This window comes from Oncorhynchus clarkii, chromosome 20 (genome assembly GCF_045791955.1).
Source record: "Oncorhynchus clarkii lewisi isolate Uvic-CL-2024 chromosome 20, UVic_Ocla_1.0, whole genome shotgun sequence".
NCBI lineage: Eukaryota > Metazoa > Chordata > Actinopteri > Salmoniformes > Salmonidae > Oncorhynchus > Oncorhynchus clarkii.
Window position 1 is genome coordinate 7186335 of NC_092166.1, and position 23724 is coordinate 7210058.

Genomic DNA, 23724 nt, shown 5'->3' on the forward strand with positions numbered 1-23724 from the left:
AGCTCTGTCTATGAAATTTAAAGTGGTTACATTTCTCTAGCCCCATATCCTCAGCTGTTTATCAAAACACGTGGCGGGGTGACCGCTTTGCAGTTTTTGATTTTCGGATTGCCCATCTAACAAAAAAAAATAGCCATTTGTACTACTGTGAAAGTAAAAACTGTTGATCGTGTGTGTCCTTCAGGAGAAGCCCATGCATCAGATTCAAATCTACTGTGACAAGATCGAGGAAGTGGGCAAGACCAGTCCCTATTTGTGTAACTCTCTGGAGAAATGTGCCTTGGAGGCAGTCACCGCCATTTGCCAGGCAAGATGACATTTTTTGTATGATACTGTATGTACGTCGAATGATAAAATGTATTTGAAGTGCGTATGTATGACAGTAAATGCTTCATCCTATTTTAAAAAGTTGTAATGGTTTCGATGTTGTATTGTGTCTTACCACTTTTCATTATCAGGACAAATCTAATCTTTGTGAGCTGTTGAAGAAACATGACTTCAGCAAGTTTGAGAAGCTGATGTCTGTGATAGTCCTGAAGTCCTGGCCCAAAAATAGCGATGGACAGTACGTCGAGGGCGAGGAGTTGGTGATGAAGCACCTTCTCAGCTGGCCTATGGCCATAACCATCTTCCAAGTACAAGGTGCATATAGTATACATGCATTGCATTGCATTGCAACACATACAAAAAAAGAAAAGAACACAGACCTGCCTTTATTACATCCTGAGCCTTTGCATTCAGAGCCTTGTGTTTGAGTAAGATCATATTCCCCCCCCCCCCCCCATTTTCTTTCTACCCACAATTGACACTTTTGTCTACTTTCAGGTGCAAATGGAGCGTTGATTAACCGGTTGACAGATGAAGCTAAAGAGCGGATGGGAGTGGCAAGCTCTGCGTTCTGTTCTGTCGCAAAGAAATTCATCTACGGGAAAATCCAGATCCAGACTCTCAATCAAATCCTTGAAAGAAAAACAGAATTCACTCAGTTGCTGAAGATAGGTGATTGTTCTGGGAAATAGTCAACAATAAAAAAAATATATATATATATATATATATATATATATATATATATATATATATATATATATATATATATATATATATATATATATATATATATATATATATATATATATATATATATATATATATATATATATAGTTAATATTGTTTCACTCCAGATGGAAAAAGAACATCTCAAACTGTAGGATGTGTGTTGACGTCAGTATTTTTCCAAAAACAGATGACCTGTGTGATGACGGTCGTTGTCAGGACGGGGACACCATGAAACGATTACTGAGATGGAGAGCGGAGGAAGTGGAGGCTATCGTCAATGACAAGAAGATGGTTGAAGGCCTTCTTAGATTTTGCGACAAACTCCAGGAACATCTCAAAAGTGAGTTCAATGTTTTCAACTCTATATATTTCTTAAGAGCTTATGATATTTGTTTAAGTATTTGAAACAGTGGCATATTGCAAGGTCTGAACACGCAACGTGTAAAGTATTGGTCCCATTTGTCATGAGCTGAAATAAAAGTTCCCAGAAATGTTCCATAAGCACAAATTGATTATTTCTCTCAAATGTTGTGCACAAATTTGTTTACATCCCTATTAGTGAACATTTCTCCTTTTGCCATTTCCACCTGACAGGTGTGGCATATCAAGAAGCTGATTAAACATCATGATCATTACACAGGTGCACCTTGTGCTAGGGACAATAAAAGTCCATTCTAAAATGTGCCGTTTTGTCACACAACACAATGCCACAGATGTCTCCAAGTTTTGAGGGAGTGTGCAATTGGCATGCTGACTGCAGGAATGTCCACCAGAGAAAAATGTATCTCTATTTTTCAAATTTTGCCATGAGGCTGAGGGACAATGTTGCTGTTTTAGAGTTCAGGGATTCTTGAAAAACTTTCTTTCCACAAATATTTGTCTTAATTAATATGAACAACATTTTAAATATATATTTGATAGGCCAAAGTATCAACTAATAAACCATGTAAAGGAACAACCTATTTATATACTGTATATTTATTTCATAAAATGCAGCTAAACTGGATTTATGTCAACTATTGTCAGGCATTAAATTTTTACAATTATTGTCCAGCAAGTGTTTAATTCTAACATTAGATGTAAAAAAAAAATTCAATACAAATCTCCAAACTTATTTTTGTTTTGTTTTATAGCACTACATAATGCTCCAGGGCTCGTTTTGTTAGCATTTTGTCATGTTTTTTAAAATTTAGAACATAAAGGAAACATTTCCCCTTACGTCTAGCACAGCAAATACTTCAATTGTTTCAGCATATGTTGCAGAACAGTGATTACAATGGTTTCTTTTTCAGAATATTGACAAAGAAATCTATCTTTAAGGGGAGTTGACAACAGATGCTCTAAATCGACATATTATTGCCTCTAAAAAGAAAAGTTCAATACAAATCATTTGTAAAATATGGAAAAACCATTCTATCAGATCTTTCAGCACCGAGTTGAAGTTGGACCAAAATCTGACTGAGTTAATGTTTCGTGGAGTTGACAAATATTACATTTTTTCTTTTTCATTCACAGTAAAAACATTTTTTTTTAAATCCTCCGGGGGCACGCAGAGGTCAAATTGTGTTCCGTACCGCATCGCCGTGCGCCTCTAAAATGTTGTAACGATACGGAGGGATTCCTTCACAACCGCTCTGCGCTGCTCAGCAAAGCGCAAGAAGTATGAATGCCCTGACTTCGTACAGAGGACATAACCGTAAATGCTGCACGGCCAACCAACGCAGATGTCGGATTGACCATGCAGTGACTTTTTAGGAAGCGGTAGATCTGTTCTATGTACGCTATTTCTATGCTTCCCGTTCTTAACTTTAGTTTTTGCGTGTTTTACTTCTGGTTTTGTACACCAGCTTCAAACAGATGAAAATATAATATTTTTGGTTATGGAGAAGATATCTCAAAGCGGTTTAGATGGGAAAATTATTCTCTACACCACCAGGGGTTCCCAAACTTTTGCACTCTGGGCCCCCCTGCAACTGTTTTTATTTGATTTCAAACACTGTTTTTAGAGAGTTTGAAATTGGGATCCTTTGCTTCGGATCAGGGCCTTTCCAGGCATAGAGCTGACATGGAAATGTAATAAATAATATTGAAAGTATTTTGAAAATTCCCTCAAATAAATGTTTTCCCTTATATAATTTCCCCAAGATGTAAAGCTCAAATAATGCAAAAAAGTATATATTTTTTTCAACAATAAAAATAAGGATTGACCGTACTTTCAAGAATCCCTGAGCTAATTTCCTGCCAATCTACACATTTTGCCTTGAGGCTGAGAAAATTATGCAATTTTAAAAGCTTATTTCTTGTAATATATATATATATATATTTTTTTTTTTTAATGTCATGACTTATGACGTTTTCAAATGCTATCTGGGGGACCTCCGGGGCCCCCCAAAGCTCGTGGCCCCCCCTGCCTTGTGGGGGCTGCGGGGCTGTGTGCTACGCCAGTGACCGATATGTGCAAATAATTTCCCTGAGGAGACGATTATATTTAACCACAGTTTAAGAAAACTGTGTGATTCAGTTATAGAATGCACAACTCACCATGAATTTAGGATTGTTATAGTTATTTTGTTCATTGCATGCATTTCTTTGCTTGAGGAAATTGTAGCCCTATGACTTGACATAACACTCATGGTTAAGGTTCTCAATAAATGCCATATTAATCCACAGTCGATGTGAGAGAGCTGCAGCGCAAAAACCAAGAGAACATAGATCAGATGACGCTGGATGATTTCATGGAAGTTCACAGACTTGACCATGACTCCTCTAATGTAACTGGGGTGGTCACATACTTCAACCTGTGTGATGACACCAGGCAGATGGCATCTAGCCTACGTGCTATCAGGGACAGCTACATTTTCACTATGTGTTGGGAGAACCAAGCCAAAGAGCTTTCACAAAACCAACTTGACACAGATGAGACAGAACCAAAGCCTGAGAGGGAGACAGAAGTGTACACTCTCGATCTGATCCACAGCGAAATATTCCAGAGTTGCAACGATAAATACAGGAGCATCTATGACAGTTTGAGATCTGGTACGATATCATTGGAGGAGGTGGATAGTATCTTTGAAGCCTACAAAGACAAGTACAAAGACATGGAAAAAGATCTGAAGATAATGTGCAGGATCAACTCAGCTGATGATGGAAGATGGATCAAGAGCAGAGTCCAGCAAATCCAACAATACCATGACCTTCATCTAGCATTGAAATCGGCCAAGATCATTATGGATGTCAGAGAGACTATCTGTCCTCAAGGGGACTTCAAAGTACTACAGACACTGCTAGATATGGTGAGTTGGAAAAATTATCACTTCACAAAAGTGATCTTGGTTCAATATATTAAGCATTTCTACACTCTTAGAAAAAAAAAGGTGCTATCTAGAACCTTAAAGGGTTATTCGGCTTTTCCCATATGATAACACTTTACAGAACCCTTTTGGGTTTAATGTAGAACCCTTTCCACAGAGGGTTCTACCTGGAACCCAAAAATGGTTCTCCTATGGGGACAGCGAAGAACCATTTTGGAAGCCTGTTTTCTAAGAGTGTAGCATTGCTATAGTCTATTCATATAAATTATAATGATGTTTCCAGAACACGGAGGACTTTAAGGAAGAGAGTCTGAATCGCATTGATGACAATTTGCTGGAGATCAAGAAGGATCTTGAGGACATCACAGAACCTCGCAGACGGTGTCTTCGAGAGCTCGGACTGAGGATAAACTTTGTCAAATGGGTCAAAGAAGCTCTTGAAGGTGAGGTCATACCAGAAGGCAAGGCAGAAAAAGAGCAGCACCAGTAGTAGCCAACTAGTTAGGGTTTCCCATAACGAACTTAAACAGTTTTTCTTTGCTGTTTTCAGATATCAACGAGCTGAAAGTGTTTGTTGACCTGGCCTCCATCTCCGCCGGAGAGAACGACTTGGATGTGGACCGTGTAGCCTGTTTCCACGATGCTGTTCTTGGTTACTCCTCCATGCTCTATGGCCTTCCACCAGATGCCGACTTTCATGCCTTCAAGGAGGCTTTGGCAAAACTGTGGAAGGCGCTTGGAAATGACAGCAACATACCAAATAAGCTGGTTAGATGTTATGATAATTATGACATATTTAACACTCTGGGGAAAAGCTTGTCAAACCTGAAGGACTGAGGCCTGTATTTCAACATTGCAAATAATGGCTCTTCAGCACTACACTTTCAGAATTGTGTTCTTTTTGCAGAACAATATGTAATGTAATATAGCAGATAGCTTTTATCCAAAGCGACTCAGTCGTGCGTCCATTCATTTTTTTACTTACGGGTGGACCACGGGAATCAAACCCACAAATCCCGCTATTGCAAGCGCCATGCTCTACAGACTGAGCTACAGACATAATGCTTGAAAACCATATTCACAATTGTTTCCTCCCTGATTGCAGCGGGACACTGCACGTCATTTGGAGTGGCTGAAAACGGTGAAGGACAGCCATGGTTCTGTGGAACTCTCTTCTCTATCATTGGCCACATCCATCAACACAAGAGGCATCTACATTATCAGTGCACAAAACCAGAAGAAGGTATGTTCAATAAAATTAGGAAGGTTACTGTGTTTTATTAACAATTGAAATATTTGTTTATGTTAGTTTGTTGGAAGATGTATCTTCGTTATTAAGGAGTTACTGTCTAGTAGTGTTGAGCGATTACCGACCTCAGAAGGCACTAATCGCTCAGCACTGCTGTCTATGTTTGTACTCGTACAAGGTTTTCAATTTCTTTCTGCTATTGTTTAACAAATATCTGTAAGCTCTTTCCTTTGATGCTAAGCACTTTGATGCTTCTTATATTGGATCTTGTTCATGGTTGTTTTCTTCAATAGCTGTGTTTAGACACTGCTCTGAAGCTGCAGATCCCAGAGCACCAGGAGGAAGATCAGATGCGCAACTACTCCTTAGAAGACCTGAGAGATCTGCAGAACAAGCTAATGCTGATGTCTGGAAAGGGGGAACCAAGCCAGATTGAGGTGGATCACTTTACTGAGGTAATGTGATTGGGGACCTTGAGGATCATCACACACCTGAAATAATAATGACTGAAAATATCATGCTATCACAGGATCTTTAAATTAACTTACCTGAGATTATATATTTTATTTGTAATATATGATTTTATGTACAGAAACTGAAGTTTTAAACAATAACTTGGCTTTATCTTCTCAGGTTTTTGACAGTGTCCAGAGGCTAGCTGTAGCCTTTGTAGATCTTTATGCTGCTGGGAACCCACTTTTTAGGTGTTGGGAGGCCAAGATTCACTGTAATACTCAAAGTGATACTGGTATCGTAATGGAATTCAACCTTGGCAACATTCTACAAAACATAATGGTGGAGGGCAATGCAATGGACCATCTTACAGACCTGTGCAGGAAGATAGAGGTGTGTTTGGATGACTGGAACAGATTCATGGACAAACAGAGATCTCAGCACTATTACCTCAACTATTACACCGCAGAGCAGATAGTCTACCTTTGTAATGTTTTGACAGAGAAGAATTTGAACACTAAGTTGGATGAAAAGGTGTTGATGATGCTCTCTTTCATCAAACCTGACTGCTCCGTGTCAGATGTGTGGGAGACATGGATGACTTTTCAGAACAACATGACAGAAACTGAGCAAGATGAAGACCCCAGATTTCAGACATTCATTGACCTTCATAATGACTTGGGAGACTTTGATTCTTCTTTTGCTGATGAGGACAAATGTGCCATTGATGTTCTGCAGAGCCTTCTGGATCAGGCTGTTGGTTTACGAAAACTGGATCTGGTCTGGGATGCTTACATGAAAGATATGAGGAGCATTCTCCAGGACTCCTTAGACACCAGAAGCTTTGGTAGATTGCTAGAGATGTTGGCCAACAAAGAGAACCAGGAAGAAGATGATGAAGAACCCATGCTTTTAGAACCAAGTGAGAATACAGTCCGGAGAAAGCTCCCAAAAGGCCTCTTCAATTGTCAACCTAATCTCATAATCTGCCCACAAGATGAAATCTTGACTTCAAGCATCTGCTTGTATATGACCAGTGACTATGAGCAGCTGCCTACCTATGACGAAGTCCTCCTGTGTACCCCTGCCACGTCCTATGAGCAGGTGGAGCTTTTCTTCCGGCGATGTCTCACACCGGGCTACTTGGGCGAGAAGATCTATACCCTGCTCTTCGCAGACCAGCTGAGCTATGAGGTGAGCTACGCAGTGGAGAAGTTATTTCAGAAACTGAGTTCATGTTCCAGGAGCAACTACAGGCTGGTGATCATCTGCAGCGCAGAAAGAGAGCACACCTACATCCCCTCTGCCTTCAATCAGTTCAAACGGAACATGGTGCCACAGGAGTCTCTTGAGAGGATTCAGAGATACCTGTCCAGGCATTACACTGTCCCCTCACACCAGACCAGTGCGGCATCTGTGTTCAAAGGTCGACACTTTGTTGGGATTGTGTCTTCCCAGAGGGCTGGAGTTGGTAAGTCGCACCATACGGAATGTGTTTCACTTCGTATAGTCCCACAGAGCCAATCATGGGTTTTCAAATGTAACCCTGGTATATTTAATATTATGAATGTGTTGTTTTTTTTAAACGTGCGTTTTTAATTTCAGTTGCAAGTCTTGAGTTTCAGAGATACTAATAGTTTACACTCTCAACACATATATGAGTTATTTAAGTAGAAATTATTGACCTAGGACTTTGTAGAGCTGAATCAAATGTGTTATTTATTTGTAGGAAAATCTCTGTACATACAGAGGTTGTATGAAAAACTGGAGGGGACTGTGACAATGGGAACCACATTCCGTAAATGCATTCGCTTAATTGAGCCCAAGGTCGATGAGCATATCATTCTTCAGTCCTTGTTTGAAACGCCAGAGAGCAAGGAACACAAAGTCTTTCATTTTGATGTCACATCCTCGGTAAATATTCCTAGTATTAATAAGATATTGAAAATAGTTGATGTTTTTCTGTGACAGGAGATTTTACATGCGTGCTTTTGATGTGCTCCAGGTACAGAAAGGCCTGCATGAATTTCTATTCAAACTGTTCTTCCTGCGTTACCTGACGGATTCCGACGGACTGATGTGGAAATGCAGCAACAAGCACTTGTATGTGATTGAGACACTACAATCCACCAATGAACCGCTCAGACATGCTTCAAGATCTGTAAGTGCCAATCATTTATTATAATTTTTTTGGGGGTCATGTCACGTGAAACGGTTTGAATTATACCGTTAATTATACCGTTAAATATACCGTTAAATATACCGTTAAATATACCGTTATAATACCGTTAAATATACCGTTATTATACCGTTATTATACCGTTAAATATACCGTTATTATACCGTTAAATATACTGTTATTATACCGTTAAATATACCGTTATTATACAGTTAAATATACTGTTATTATACCGTTAAATATACCGTTATTATACCGTTAAATATACCGTTAAATATACCGTTATTATACCGTTAAATATACCGTTATTATACCGTTAAATATACCGTTAAATATACCGTTATTATACCGTTATTATACCGTTAAATATACCGTTATTATACCGTTAAATATACTGTTATTATACCGTTAAATATACCGTTATTATACAGTTAAATATACTGTTATTATACCGTTAAATATACCGTTATTATACCGTTATTATACCGTTAAATATACCGTTATTATACCGTTAATTATACCGTTATTATACCGTTATTATACCGTTAAATATACCGTTAAATATACCGTTATTATACCGTTAAATATACCGTTAAATATACCGTTATTATACCGTTAAATATACCGTTATTATACCGTTAAATATACCGTTATTATACCGTTAAATATACCGTTATTATACCGTTAAATATACCGTTATTATACCGTTATTATACCGTTATTATACCGTTATTATACCGTTAAATATACCGTTATTATACCGTTAAATATACCGTTAAATATACCGTTATTATACCGTTAAATATACCGTTATTATACCGTTAAATATACCGTTAAATATACCGTTATTATACCGTTAAATATACCGTTATTATACCGTTAAATATACCGTTATTATACCGCTAAATATACCGTTATTATACCGTTAAATATACCGTTATTATACCGTTAAATATAAATCAAATCAAATCAAATCAAATCAAATTTTATTTGTCACATACACATGGTTAGCAGATGTTAATGCGAGTGTAGCGAAATGCTTGTGCTTCTAGTTCCGACAATGCAGTAATAACAAGTAATCTAACTAACAATTCCAAAACTACTGTCTTGTACACAGTGTAAGGGGATAAAGAATATGTACATAAGGATATATGAATGAGTGATGGTACAGAGCAGCATAGGCAAGATACAGTAGATGGTATCGGGTACAGTATGTACAAATGAGATGAGTATGTAAACAAAGTGGCATAGTATAGTATAAAGTGGCTAGTGATACATGTATTACATAAGGATACCGTCGATGATATAGAGTACAGTATATACGTATGCGTATGAGATGAATAATGTAGGGTAAGTAACATTTATATAAGGTAGCATTGTTTAAAGTGGCTAGTGATATATTTACATCATTTCCCATCAATTCCCATTATTAAAGTGGCTGGAGTTGAGTCAGTGTCAGTGTGTTGGCAGCAGCCACTCAGTGTTAGTGGTGGCTGTTTAACAGTCTGATGGCCTTGAGATAGAAGCTGTTTTTCAGTCTCTCGGTCCCAGCTTTGATGCACCTGTACTGACCTTGCCTTCTGGATGATAGCGGGGTGAACAGGCAGTGGCTCGGGTGGTTGATGTCCTTGATGATCTTTATGGCCTTCCTGTGACATCGGGTGGTGTAGGTGTCCTGGAGGGCAGGTAGTTTGCCCCCGGTGATGCGTTGTGCAGACCTCACTACCCTCTGGAGAGCCTTACGGTTGAGGGCGGTGCAGTTGCCATACCAGGCGGTGATACAGCCCGCCAGGATGCTCTCGATTGTGCATCTGTAGAAGTTTGTGAGTGCTTTTGGTGACAAGCCGAATTTCTTCAGCCTCCTGAGGTTGAAGAGGCGCTGCTGCGCCTTCTTCACGATGCTGTCTGTGTGAGTGGACCAATTCAGTTTGTCTGTGATGTGTATGCCGAGGAACTTAAAACTTGCTACCCTCTCCACTACTGTTCCATCGATGTGGATAGGGGGGTGTTCCCTCTGCTGTTTCCTGAAGTCCACAATCATCTCCTTAGTTTTGTTGACGTTGAGTGTGAGGTTGTTTTCCTGACACCACACTCCGAGGGCCCTCACCTCCTCCCTGTAGGCCGTCTCATCGTTGTTGGTAATCAAGCCTACCACTGTTGTGTCGTCCGCAAACTTGATGATTGAGTTGGAGGCGTGCGTGGCCACGCAGTCGTGGGTGAACAGGGAGTACAGGAGAGGGCTCAGAACGCAACCTTGTGGGGCCCCAGTGTTGAGGATCAGCGGGGAGGAGATGTTGTTGCCTACCCTCACCACCTGGGGGCGGCCCGTCAGGAAGTCCAGTACCCAGTTGCACAGGGCGGGGTCGAGACCCAGGGTCTCGAGCTTGATGACGAGCTTGGAGGGTACTATGGTGTTGAATGCCGAGCTGTAGTCGATGAACAGCATTCTCACATAGGTATTCCTCTTGTCCAGATGGGTTAGGGCAGTGTGCAGTGTGGTTGAGATTGCATCGTCTGTGGACCTATTTGGGCGGTAAGCAAATTGGAGTGGGTCTAGGGTGTCAGGTAGGGTGGAGGTGATATGGTCCTTGACTAGTCTCTCAAAGCACTTCATGATGACGGATGTGAGTGCTACGGGGCGGTAGTCATTTAGCTCAGTTACCTTAGCTTTCTTGGGAACAGGAACAATGGTGGCCCTCTTGAAGCATGTGGGAACAGCAGACTGGTATAGGGATTGATTGAATATGTCCGTAAACACACCGGCCAGCTGGTCTGCGCATGCTCTGAGGGCGCGGCTGGGGATGCCATCTGGGCCTGCAGCCTTGCGAGGGTTAACACGTTTAAATGTCTTACTCACCTCGGCTGCAGTGAAGGAGAGACCGCATGTTTTCGTTGCAGGCCGTGTCAGTGGCACTGTATTGTCCTCAAAGCGGGCAAAAAAGTTATTTAGTCTGCCTGGGAGCAAGACATCCTGGTCCGTGACTGGGCTGGGTTTCTTCCTGTAGTCCGTGATTGACTGTAGACCCTGCCACATGCCTCTTGTGTCTGAGCCGTTGAATTGAGATTCTACTTTGTCTCTGTACTGGCGCTTAGCTTGTTTGATAGCCTTGCGGAGGGAATAGCTGCACTGTTTGTATTCGGTCATGTTACCAGACACCTTGCCCTGATTAAAAGCAGTGGTTCGCGCTTTCAGTTTCACACGAATGCTGCCATCAATCCACGGTTTCTGGTTAGGGAATGTTTTAATCGTTGCTATGGGAACGACATCTTCAACGCACGTTCTAATGAACTCGCACACCGAATCAGCGTATTCGTCAATGTTGTTATCTGACGCAATACGAAACATCTCCCAGTCCACGTGATGGAAGCAGTCTTGGAGTGTGGAGTCAGCTTGGTCGGACCAGCGTTGGACAGACCTCAGCGTGGGAGCCTCTTGTTTTAGTTTCTGTCTGTAGGCAGGGATCAACAAAATGGAGTCGTGGTCAGCTTTTCCGAAAGGGGGGCGGGGCAGGGCCTTATATGCGTCGCGGAAGTTAGAGTAACAATGGTCCAAGGTCTTTCCTCCCCTGGTTGCGCAATCGATATGCTGATAAAATTTGGGGAGTCTTGTTTTCAGATTAGCCTTGTTAAAATCCCCAGCTACAATGAATGCAGCCTCCGGATAAATTGTTTCCAGTTTGCAGAGAGTTAAATAAAGTTCGTTCAGAGCCATCGATGTGTCTGCTTGGGGGGGGATATATACGGCTGTGATTATAATCGAAGAGAATTCTCTTGGTAGATAATGCGGTCTACATTTGATTGTGAGGAATTCTAAATCAGGTGAACAGAAGGATTTGAGTTCCTGTATGTTTCTTTCATCGCACCATGTCACGTTAGTCATAAGGCATACGCCCCCGCCCCTCTTTTTACCAGAAAGATGTTTTTTCCTGTCTGCGCGATGCGTGGAGAAACCTGTTGGCTGCACCGCTTCGGATTGCGTCTCTCCAGTAAGCCACGTTTCCGTGAAGCAAAGAACGTTACAGTCTCTGATGTCCCTCTGGAATGCTACCCTTGCTCGGATTTCATCAACCTTGTTGTCAAGAGACTGGACATTGGCAAGAAGAATGCTAGGGAGTGGTGCGCGCTGTGCCCGTCTCCGGAGTCTGACCAGAAGACCGCCTCGTTTCCCTCTCTTTCGGAGTCGTTTTTTTGGGTCGCTGCATAGGATCCACTCCGTTGTCCTGTTTGTAAGGCAGAACACAGGATCCGCGTCGCGAAAAACATATTCTTGGTCGTACTGATGGTGAGTTGATGCTGATCTTATATTCAGTAGTTCTTCTCGACTGTATGTAATGAAACCTAAGATGACCTGGGGTACTAATGTAAGAAATAACACGTAAAAAAACAAAAAACTGCATAGTTTCCTAGGAACGCGAAGCGAGGCGGCCATCTCTGTCGGCGCCGGAAGCTGTACCAAATATACCGTTATTATACCGTTAAATATACCGTTATTATACCGTTAAATATACCGTTATTATACCGTTAAATATACCGTTATTATACCGTTATTATACCGTTAAATATACCGTTATTATACCGTTAAATATACCGTTATTATACCGTTAAATATACCGTTATTATACCGTTAAATATACCGTTAAATATACCGTTAAATATACCGTTATTATACCGTTATTATACCGTTAAATATACCGTTAAATATACCGTTATTATACCGTTATTATACCGTTAATTATACCGTTATTATACCGTTAAATATACCGTTATTATACCGTTATTATACCGTTAAATATACCGTTATTATACCGTTATTATACCGTTAAATATACCGTTATTATACCGTTAAATATACTGTTATTATACCGTTATTATACCGTTAAATATACCGTTATTATACCGTTAAATATACCGTTATTATACCGTTAAATATACCGTTATTATACCGTTATTATACCGTTAAATATACCGTTATTATACCGTTAAATATACCGTTATTATACCGTTAAATATACCGTTATTATACCGTTATTATACCGTTATTATGCCGTTATTATACCGTTATTATATCGTTATTATACCGTTAAATATACCGTTATTATACCGTTATTATACCGTTACCCTACCAAACGCAGACCGGTGGCTAGCTGCTAGCGTGTTCAATTGACTTTTTATTGTGGTCATAAAAAGATGGAGGAAGATCAGTGTTTTCCGATGTCATTATCTGAAAACACTGATGACATCATCTAGCGTGCATCATGTAATTTTAACCAACTATGAGCAAGAAAAGGTTTCTTTACTACATTTTAGGATATATATATATATTTTTTTAATATATTTTTATATATATATATTTTTATATATATTTTTATATATATATATATTTTTATATATTTTATTTTTATAGATATATATATTTTTATATATATATATTTTATTTTTATAGATATATATTTTTTTATATATATATTATTAAAGGGGATAGACCTGTTCACATGAAAAACATGACCTTTTCTTTACCTTGAAAGTAGTCTGTGGGGTGGAGTCAGCAACCCAAGATTTGACTTTGTTTACTAGGCTACAGTGATTTACGGTTAGCATTGCGTTTAGCTTCATATGATGCATTTTTCATCATCACGCTTTGTCCAGAAAATGCTTTTATCTTAATACTGTTATTGTTGACATGCACACTTTTTTGGGATCATATCAACAGTGGACTAATGAACAAAATACAACAATATTTAATAAATATATCTTTAAATACTTTTTCTGTTAGACACCCATTTTAGTCATGGAGGTAGTGTTTGTCAAAATACTTAATATGACATGTATTTGTCTGTTTAGGATCCAAAGGGACACTTTCCTCTCTTTGAGGTCTTTCCTACGGTCTTCTGCCGTCCACCAAAAGAGGTTATGGGGTTGGAAGCGAGAATTGGAGACGATCCAGTACTGGACACTGAGGACCCACTCATGGATGACCAGTGTTTCAGGAGTGAGACCTTTCAAAGACCATACCAGTATCTAACACGGTTCCATAGGGGTGAAAATCTCGACAGCTTCAACTACCAAAGAGTTGAAGGAACTCATGCAGAGTGTCTTCAAATGCTCTTCATCTACTGTGGTATAATTGATCCATCCTGGGCAGAGTTGAAGAACTTTGCTGGATTTCTCAATCTTCAGTTGCTAGACTGTGAGACATCGGATTTCTGCAACTTTGAGTTTGTTGGAGACACTCTTAGGGGATTCAGAAACTTTGTGGTTGACTTCATGATCTTGATGGCCAAGGACTTTGCCACTCCGTCTCTCTGCATCGCTGACCAGAGCCATGGGAGGCAGCCGATGGACACTGGACTCAACGAAAGAGATCTAGCCCCGTTCCTCATCAGGAAGAGATGGGAATCGGAACCGCATCCATACATCTTCTTCAATGATGACCATGTGTCCATGACCTTCATTGGATTTCACCTACGGCTGAACGAGCAAAATGGGGTTGACGCCATCAATCCGTCAACAAATGCGGTAATCAAGAGAAACATTATGACCAAAAACCTGTACAATGGCCTCAGACATCAAAGAGTTCCCTTTAACATCGACTTTGACCAACTTTCTCGAGCAGATAAGATTGAGCGTCTATGTAGTGTGCTGGGGACCACGTGGCCAACAGACCCTGATGAAACGTATGAGCTCACCACCGACAACATACTTAAGATGATGGCCATTCACATGAGGTTCCGGTGTGGCATTCCAGTCATCATAATGGGGGAGACTGGCTGTGGGAAGACACGGCTCATCAAGTTCCTGTGCGAGTTGAGAAGGAGTGGGGCGCCCACGGAGAACATGAAACTTGTCAAAGTTCACGGTGGAACTACATCTGACATGATCTACAACAAGGTGCGGGAGGCAGAGAAGATTGCGGTTGCCAATAAAGAGAAACACGATTTTGATTCTGTTCTTTTCTTCGATGAAGCTAATACCACTGAAGCAATAAGCAGCATTAAGGAGATCCTATGTGACAACACTGTGCAAGGACAACAACTCAGCTCCCAAACTGGCCTGCAAATCATTGCTGCGTGCAATCCTTACAGGAAACACACAGATGACATGATCAAGAGGCTGGAGGCAGCTGGTTTAGGGTACAGGGTCCGAGCTGAAGAGACTGAAGAAAGACTTGGATCAATCCCTCTTCGTCAGCTGGTGTATAGGGTCCAAGTGTTGCCCCCAAGCATGATCCCTCTGGTGTGGGACTTTGGGCAACTCAGTGATCACACAGAGAAAATGTACATCCAGCAGATTGTACAGAGAGTTGTGGAAACAAATTCAATCAACAGAGAATCCATCAGGATGATCACTGATGTGCTGTCGTCATCGCAGGGATTTATGAGAGAGAGGAAAGACGAATGCAGCTTTGTCAGTCTCAGGGATGTGGAGCGCTGCATGCAAGTGTTTGTGTGGTTCTACAACAACCACTCACTGTTTCAGAATGAGTTAAAAGCATTCCTCCAGAAACAACCCCAGGAGGAAAGGAGCAGGAGTGACCAACTACACTCACCTGCCAGTGATCCAGTTGTTTGGTCACTGTTGATGGCTGTTGGTGTATGTTATCAAGCCAGTCTAGAAAAAAAAGGTGAATACCAGACCACAATCTGCAAATTCCTTCCCCAAGTCACCCCAAAGCAGATGAAGCAGGAAATCTCAGTCATGCAGGATCTTCTCCTAAGCGGTGTCCCAATGGGAGAGACAATAGCAAGAAACAAGGCTTTGAAAGAGAATGTCTTCATGATGGTGATCTGTATCGAGTTACGAATCCCCCTGTTTTTGGTTGGCAAGCCTGGGAGCTCCAAATCTCTGTCTAAAACTCTGGTTGCAGATGCCATGCAGGGCCAAGCTGCACATTCTGAACTGTACAAAAGGCTGAAACAGGTTCACCTGGTGTCCTTCCAGTGCAGCCCTCATTCCACGCCAGAGGGAATCATCAACACATTCAGACAATGTGCCCGCTTCCAAGAGAGCAAGAATTTGGAGGAGTACATCTCTGTTGTTGTGCTAGATGAGATTGGATTGGCAGAGGACTCCCCAAAAATGCCTCTGAAAACACTGCACCCTTTACTGGAGGAAGGCTGCATTGATGACGAGCCACTGCCCCATAAGAGAGTTGGATTCATTGGCATCTCCAATTGGGCCTTGGACCCTGCCAAGATGAACAGAGGCCTCTTTGTGTCCCGTGGTGACCCAGACCAAAATGAGCTACTTGAGAGTGCGAAAGGCATATGCTCATCTGACAAGATGATTCTGGAGAAGGTTAAGCACCTCTTCACACCTTTCTCCCAAGCATATATGACGACTTGCAAGAAAGGCAAAGGGTTTTTCGGTCTACGAGATTACTATAGTCTGGTGAAAATGATGTTCGCCATCACCAGGGCCTCTAAGCAGAGCCCCAGTACAGGTAAAATCATTGAAGCAGTCCTACGGAACTTCAGTGGAAGGGATGATGTGGACGCAGTGCGTATATTCACCAAAGAGCTGACCGGCCAATTCATTCAAACTGATTTGGATGGCATCAGCACTATTGATCTGGTGAAACAAAACATTGTTTCCATTTACCAAGATGAGGAGTGCCGATATCTCCTTGTCCTCACCAAAAACTATGCAGCCCTCCAGATTCTCCAGCAGACATTCTTCTCAGACCACAACCATCCAGAGATCATCTTTGGTTCCAGCTTCCCAAAGGATCAAGAGTACACTCAGATCTGCAGAAATATCAACCGAGTGAAGATCTGCATGGAAACTGGCCAGACTGTTGTGCTTCTAAACCTTCAGAATCTGTACGAAAGTCTCTACGACGCTCTCAACCAGTACTATGTTTCACTTGGGGGTCAGAAGTATGTCGATCTTGGATTGGGAACCCATCGTGTGAAGTGCAGAGTTCACAAAGACTTCCGGCTAATTGTCATTGAAGAGAAAGAGGTGGTCTACAAGCAGTTCCCAATTCCCCTGATAAACCGTCTGGAAAAGCACTACCTGGACATCAACACTGTTCTCAAGAAGGACCAGACGGTGATTGTCGAACAACTAAAGGAATGGGTCAAACACTTTGTCTCCTTGAAAAGTCAGCAGGCCAAGACAGACCGCTACAAGCCACATGATGTCTTCATTGGCTATCACTCAGACACATGCTCCTCTGTGGTCCTGCAAGTGACTGAGAAGATGAAAACTGAGTCTGACGAATCTGACACTCAGAGGAGAGTCCTGGATGAAGCCAAGCTTATCATGCTGAACTGTGCAACTCCAGATTCTGTCATTCGACTTGACGGGACTAAATTATCTGCTGATGAGACCGAGTCCCTGACGCAAATCTATTTTGAGGAGCAGAATCATCATTCCCTGGCAGACTTCATTGCCTCTCACACACAAGAGGAGGAATGGTTGCATTACCACTTTACAGAGGTAATTCACTTGAATCTTATTTTTTTAAGAATATACCTTTTGAATAGAATGCATCTTATATTGCTCATAAATCGTTTTTTGCTCTTTTTGAAGGTCACAACATTTTCCCGGCTATTCACAGCAGCAGATATCCATCAGCTGCAGAACATCACAGAGCTTTGCAACGTCAAGCTTCTCTCGCTGCAACAGTTTGACACAGAGCATTCCTTCCTCAAAGAAATCAGGTCTGCTTAAAAGTTTGAAGAGAAGCTCAGTATATAGGGTTGCACAATTCCAATTACTTTCCCAAAATGTTTTCCAGAATTCCTGGTTGGAATATTCCTGGATTTCCTGCTTATTCCGTTCTGATTCCAGGCGTTTTCCAATCGGGATTTCTGGAAAACCTGGGAATTTTGGGAAAGTTACCAGAATTTTGCAACCCTAATTGTATCACTTGTGTGTGTAACCTTGTAGATCATTCATAAGAATGGTACAGGATTAGGAACATAACTGTGTTCTCTCTAGGCAATTTCTTGACTCCACATCTGACGACAAAGTCCTCATCATCCAAACAGACTATGATGAGGACTCCCAGAGCATGAACATTCTGGCATCTGCCAAGTGAGTGATTCTCATTTAGATTTGTCGTCACAACTATTGGAGAGAACTAAACTGAAGTATTAGGTTACACTTGTTGTATTTTTTTCTCCATTTAAATGTTTGATCTTTGAATCTCCTCAGATATTCATCCATAAATGAAATAAACAAACCAAAGGAAGGTGATAATGGAAGGGTGTTTGTTTACTTTGTTACCAAACTGCCCCGAATTAAAGGTGGAACCTCCTATGTTGGATTTCATGGAGGTGAGTTCGTGTTCAAAGCTATACAACAGGCTGATTTAATAGTATGATCTAGCATCCCACCAAAGAAATGCTTTCAATATTTACGGGAATTCAAAATACAAAAAAAGGCACTTGCACATGTGAGCGATCTTTTCTTTTTTTGTAGGTGCACGGTAACAATTGAATAACGTGAAAGAAAAGATAGAGCTAGCGTCACTGTTCTTTATCAAGCTTTGACAAAGGCCTTGGAGGCCGATGCGTAAAGTTTAATAAAGAACAGCGATACTAGCAAGAGCAGTATGCCGGTTTCTCTTTAATATTTACCGGTATGCAATTTCCATCCTCTTTTTCTTCATCAAAGGACCCTGGAAATCAGTTCACATTGACGACCTTAGAAAATCCAAGGAGTTTGTATCAGACGTCCAGTCCTTGAGAAAGCTACCCATCAGCCAACTTTTTGAGAAAATTGAAGAGCCGTCCGAGGGTACATTTTACTTGTATTATAAATGATAAATATCCAAAATTATTTAAATACATTTTTTTTTAATGGGCAGCCCCAGTGGGAAGTGAACCCATGACCCTTTCATTGCAAGTGCCATGCTTTACCAACTGTTATTATGCACAGTAGCACAAATGCCATAGTTGGGAATTGACTGTAAATAATCCTAGATAATTAGTTTTTTCATAGTTTTCTTTCTTGTTCCAGCAATGCAAACAGATGACGCATACATCGAGGCACATGGGGTAGAGCACTCTGTAAGTATTGTATACTACATATTGTATACAAGTTTGTATTGCAGTTCTTAATTATAATATGCATGTGCTTCTGGTTTCTGTAAACCTAACAAGGTCAGGGTGTGTTATTCATGTGAGCATGTTGTTGTTTTAGGCTGAGTTTGATGCCAGAGATCTGATGCGAAGCTGTGTGCAGAGTGCAGTGAGCATGCTCAGAGATCAGGAGGACAGTGGAGCTCTCAGCACCAGGAGGGTCGAGATCCTGCTGACACTTCTGGACGATAGCGAGAACCTGAAAGGTTACTGACCCACAATATTTCCAGTGTGTTACTGTAGTTTCAGTGATAGCGAGGACCTGAAAGGTTACTGACCCACAATATTTCCAGTGTGTTACTGTAGTTTCAGTGATAGCGAGGACCTGAAAGGTTACTGACCCACAATATTTCCAGTGTGTTACTGTAGTTTCAGTGATAGCGAGGACCTGAAAGGTTACTGACCCACAATATTTCCAGTGTGTTACTGTAGTTTCAGTGATAACGAGGACATGAAAGGTCACGGAACCACAATATTTCCAGTGTGTTACTGTAGTTGCAGTGGTTAAAGACAAGACCTAGAACCTTCTCACTTGAAAAAAAAAATACTACAGTTCACTATAAAATGTTACAGTACTTGCTATAGAATTCTGTAATAAACTAGAACAGTATACTACACACTAGTATCCCTCGATCGTGTAGTGCTTACTATAGAATGTTGTATTATGTGTAAGGGATAAACGCCAACGTTCTGTACATTACCTTGGAAATAATGGACGAGGCAGCGGCACAAGGCAGAGCCGAATTCTCTTGCGGAGTTAGTTTTTCCAATGTAATGCACAGAAGGGAAGCGTTTATCCCGCTAATACCACAGTTGCCAAAGAAAAAATAATATTAAAGCACACATTTAACGGTAGAACAAAAAAAGTTGATATTTAAATGTTTATAAAAACAAATTCATACTTTCTCATCTTTTGGTTGCTTAGCGACGCGACCCAGTCGCTTGTTCGATTAGTTTGATATTGATGGTTCTATGTGTGTTTCTTCTATATTTTCACTGGCAACGTTCTAATAATTTTTTTTGCTAACTAGCCAAATAGCTACGGCTAACACAGTTACGAACTCTTCAGCCAGAATAACAGCGAAGTAGCTGCTTTAAGCTGTTTTCTGTTGACATTCATTTGGATACATCCATAACGATCTGATGATGCCTGATTTTGCCTGGAATGTTTGCCTTCTTGTCTGGACACTTGACACTGTTCTTTACAAGGAGATTGCATTACATATCAAACACTAGGCTAGAACCTAGCTAAATCATTTGTTCAGCCTGTAAATCAAAAAAATATAAATTGCTGAAAACAGCTGGTCAAACTAGAGGGTTTGACAGCATAGCACCACTAAACTAGAAACATGAGGATTTGACAGCATAGCACCACTAAACTAGAAACGTGAGAGGATTTGACAGCATAGCACCACTAAACTAGAAACATGAGAGGGTTTGACAGCATAGCACCACTAAACTAAACTAAACTAGAAACATTAGAGGATTTGACAGCATAGCACCACTAAACTAGAAACATGGGAGGGTTTGACAGCATAGCACCACTAAACTAGAAACCTGAGAGCATTTGACAGCATAACACCACTAAACTAGAAACATGAGGATTTGACAGCATAACACCACTAAACTAGAAACGTAAGAGCATTTGACAGCATAGCACCACTAAACTAGAAACATGAGAGGATTTGACAGCAAAGCACCACTAAACTAAACTAAACTAGAAACATTAGAGGATTTGACAGCATAGCACCACTAAACTAGAAACATGGGAGGGTTTGACAGCATAGCACCACTAAACTAGAAACCTGAGAGCATTTGACAGCATAACACCACTAAACTAGAAACATGAGGATTTGACAGCATAACACCACTAAACTAGAAACGTAAGAGCATTTGACAGCATAGCACCACTAAACTAGAAACATGAGAGGATTTGACAGCATAGCACCACTAAACTAGAAACATGGGAGGGTTTGACAGCATAGCACCACTAAACTAGAAACCTGAGAGCATTTGACAGCATAACACCACTAAACTAGAAACATGAGGATTTGACAGCATAACACCACTAAACTAGAAACGTAAGAGCATTTGACAGCATAGCACCACTAAACTAGAAACATGAGAGGATTTGACAGCAAAGCACCACTAAACTAAACTAAACTAGAAACATTAGAGGATTTGACAGCATAGCACCACTAAACTAGAAACATGGGAGGGTTTGACAGCATAGCACCACTAAACTAGAAACCTGAGAGCATTTGACAGCATAACACCACTAAACTAGAAACATGAGGATTTGACAGCATAACACCACTAAACTAGAAACGTAAGAGCATTTGACAGCATAGCACCACTAAACTAGAAACATGAGAGGATTTGACAGCATAGCACCACTAAACTAGAAACGTGAGAGGATTTGACAGCATAGCACCACTAAACTAGAAACGTGAGAGGATTTGACAGCATAGCACCACTAAACTAGAAACATGAGAGGATTTGACAGCATAGCACCACTAAACTAGAAACATGGGAGGATTTGACAGCATAGCACCACTAAACTAGACACATATGGGAGGATTTGACAGCATAGCACCACTAAACTAGAAACATGGGAGGATTTGATAGCATAGCACCACTAAACTAGAAACATGGGAGGATTTGACAGCATAGCACCACTAAACTAGACACATATGGGAGGATTTGATAGCATAGCACCACTAAACTAGAAACATGGGAGGGTTTGACAGCATAACACCACTAAACTAGAAACCTGAGAGCATTTGACAGCATAACACCACTAAACTAGAAACATGAGAGGATTTGACAGCATAACACCACTAAACTAGAAACATGGGAGGATTTGACAGCATAGCACCACTAAACTAGAAACATGGGAGGGTTTGACAGCATAACACCACTAAACTAGAAACGTAAGAGCATTTGACAGCATAGCACCACTAAACTAGAAACATGAGAGGATTTGACAGCATAGCACCACTAAACTAGAAACGTGAGAGGATTTGACAGCATAGCACCACTAAACTAGAAACGTGAGAGGATTTGACAGCATAGCACCACTAAACTAGAAACATGAGAGGATTTGACAGCATAGCACCACTAAACTAGAAACATGGGAGGATTTGACAGCATAGCACCACTAAACTAGACACATATGGGAGGATTTGACAGCATAGCACCACTAAACTAGAAACATGGGAGGATTTGATAGCATAGCACCACTAAACTAGAAACATGAGAGGATTTGACAGCAAAGCACCACTAAACTAAACTAAACTAGAAACATTAGAGGATTTGACAGCATAGCACCACTAAACTAGAAACATGGGAGGGTTTGACAGCATAGCACCACTAAACTAGAAACCTGAGAGCATTTGACAGCATAACACCACTAAACTAGAAACATGAGGATTTGACAGCATAACACCACTAAACTAGAAACGTAAGAGCATTTGACAGCATAGCACCACTAAACTAGAAACATGAGAGGATTTGACAGCAAAGCACCACTAAACTAAACTAAACTAGAAACATTAGAGGATTTGACAGCATAGCACCACTAAACTAGAAACATGGGAGGGTTTGACAGCATAGCACCACTAAACTAGAAACCTGAGAGCATTTGACAGCATAACACCACTAAACTAGAAACATGAGGATTTGACAGCATAACACCACTAAACTAGAAACGTAAGAGCATTTGACAGCATAGCACCACTAAACTAGAAACATGAGAGGATTTGACAGCATAGCACCACTAAACTAGAAACGTGAGAGGATTTGACAGCATAGCACCACTAAACTAGAAACGTGAGAGGATTTGACAGCATAGCACCACTAAACTAGAAACATGAGAGGATTTGACAGCATAGCACCACTAAACTAGAAACATGGGAGGATTTGACAGCATAGCACCACTAAACTAGACACATATGGGAGGATTTGACAGCATAGCACCACTAAACTAGAAACATGGGAGGATTTGATAGCATAGCACCACTAAACTAGAAACATGGGAGGATTTGACAGCATAGCACCACTAAACTAGACACATATGGGAGGATTTGATAGCATAGCACCACTAAACTAGAAACATGGGAGGGTTTGACAGCATAACACCACTAAACTAGAAACCTGAGAGCATTTGACAGCATAACACCACTAAACTAGAAACATGAGAGGATTTGACAGCATAACACCACTAAACTAGAAACATGGGAGGATTTGACAGCATAGCACCACTAAACTAGAAACATGGGAGGGTTTGACAGCATAACACCACTAAACTAGAAACGTAAGAGCATTTGACAGCATAGCACCACTAAACTAGAAACATGAGAGGATTTGACAGCATAGCACCACTA

The 23724-nt window shown here is 40.8% G+C and overlaps 1 protein-coding gene across 1 annotated transcript in view; it reads left to right on the forward strand.

Annotated features, from left to right (window-relative positions):
- LOC139375811 (E3 ubiquitin-protein ligase rnf213-alpha-like) overlaps positions 1-23724 on the forward strand; it is a 67580-nt gene that overhangs the window by 18788 nt on the left and 25068 nt on the right. The window contains exons 16-34 of the mRNA XM_071117688.1: positions 185-307; positions 459-642; positions 826-999; positions 1245-1397; positions 3728-4350; positions 4652-4811; positions 4919-5136; positions 5474-5611; positions 5911-6072; positions 6251-7541; positions 7800-7984; positions 8076-8231; positions 14091-17690; positions 17784-17914; positions 18195-18290; positions 18411-18532; positions 18873-18995; positions 19218-19267; positions 19401-19545. Coding sequence (XP_070973789.1) covers positions 185-307; positions 459-642; positions 826-999; positions 1245-1397; positions 3728-4350; positions 4652-4811; positions 4919-5136; positions 5474-5611; positions 5911-6072; positions 6251-7541; positions 7800-7984; positions 8076-8231; positions 14091-17690; positions 17784-17914; positions 18195-18290; positions 18411-18532; positions 18873-18995; positions 19218-19267; positions 19401-19545 — 7834 coding nt within the window. The remainder of the gene's footprint in view (positions 1-184; positions 308-458; positions 643-825; positions 1000-1244; positions 1398-3727; positions 4351-4651; positions 4812-4918; positions 5137-5473; positions 5612-5910; positions 6073-6250; positions 7542-7799; positions 7985-8075; positions 8232-14090; positions 17691-17783; positions 17915-18194; positions 18291-18410; positions 18533-18872; positions 18996-19217; positions 19268-19400; positions 19546-23724) is intronic.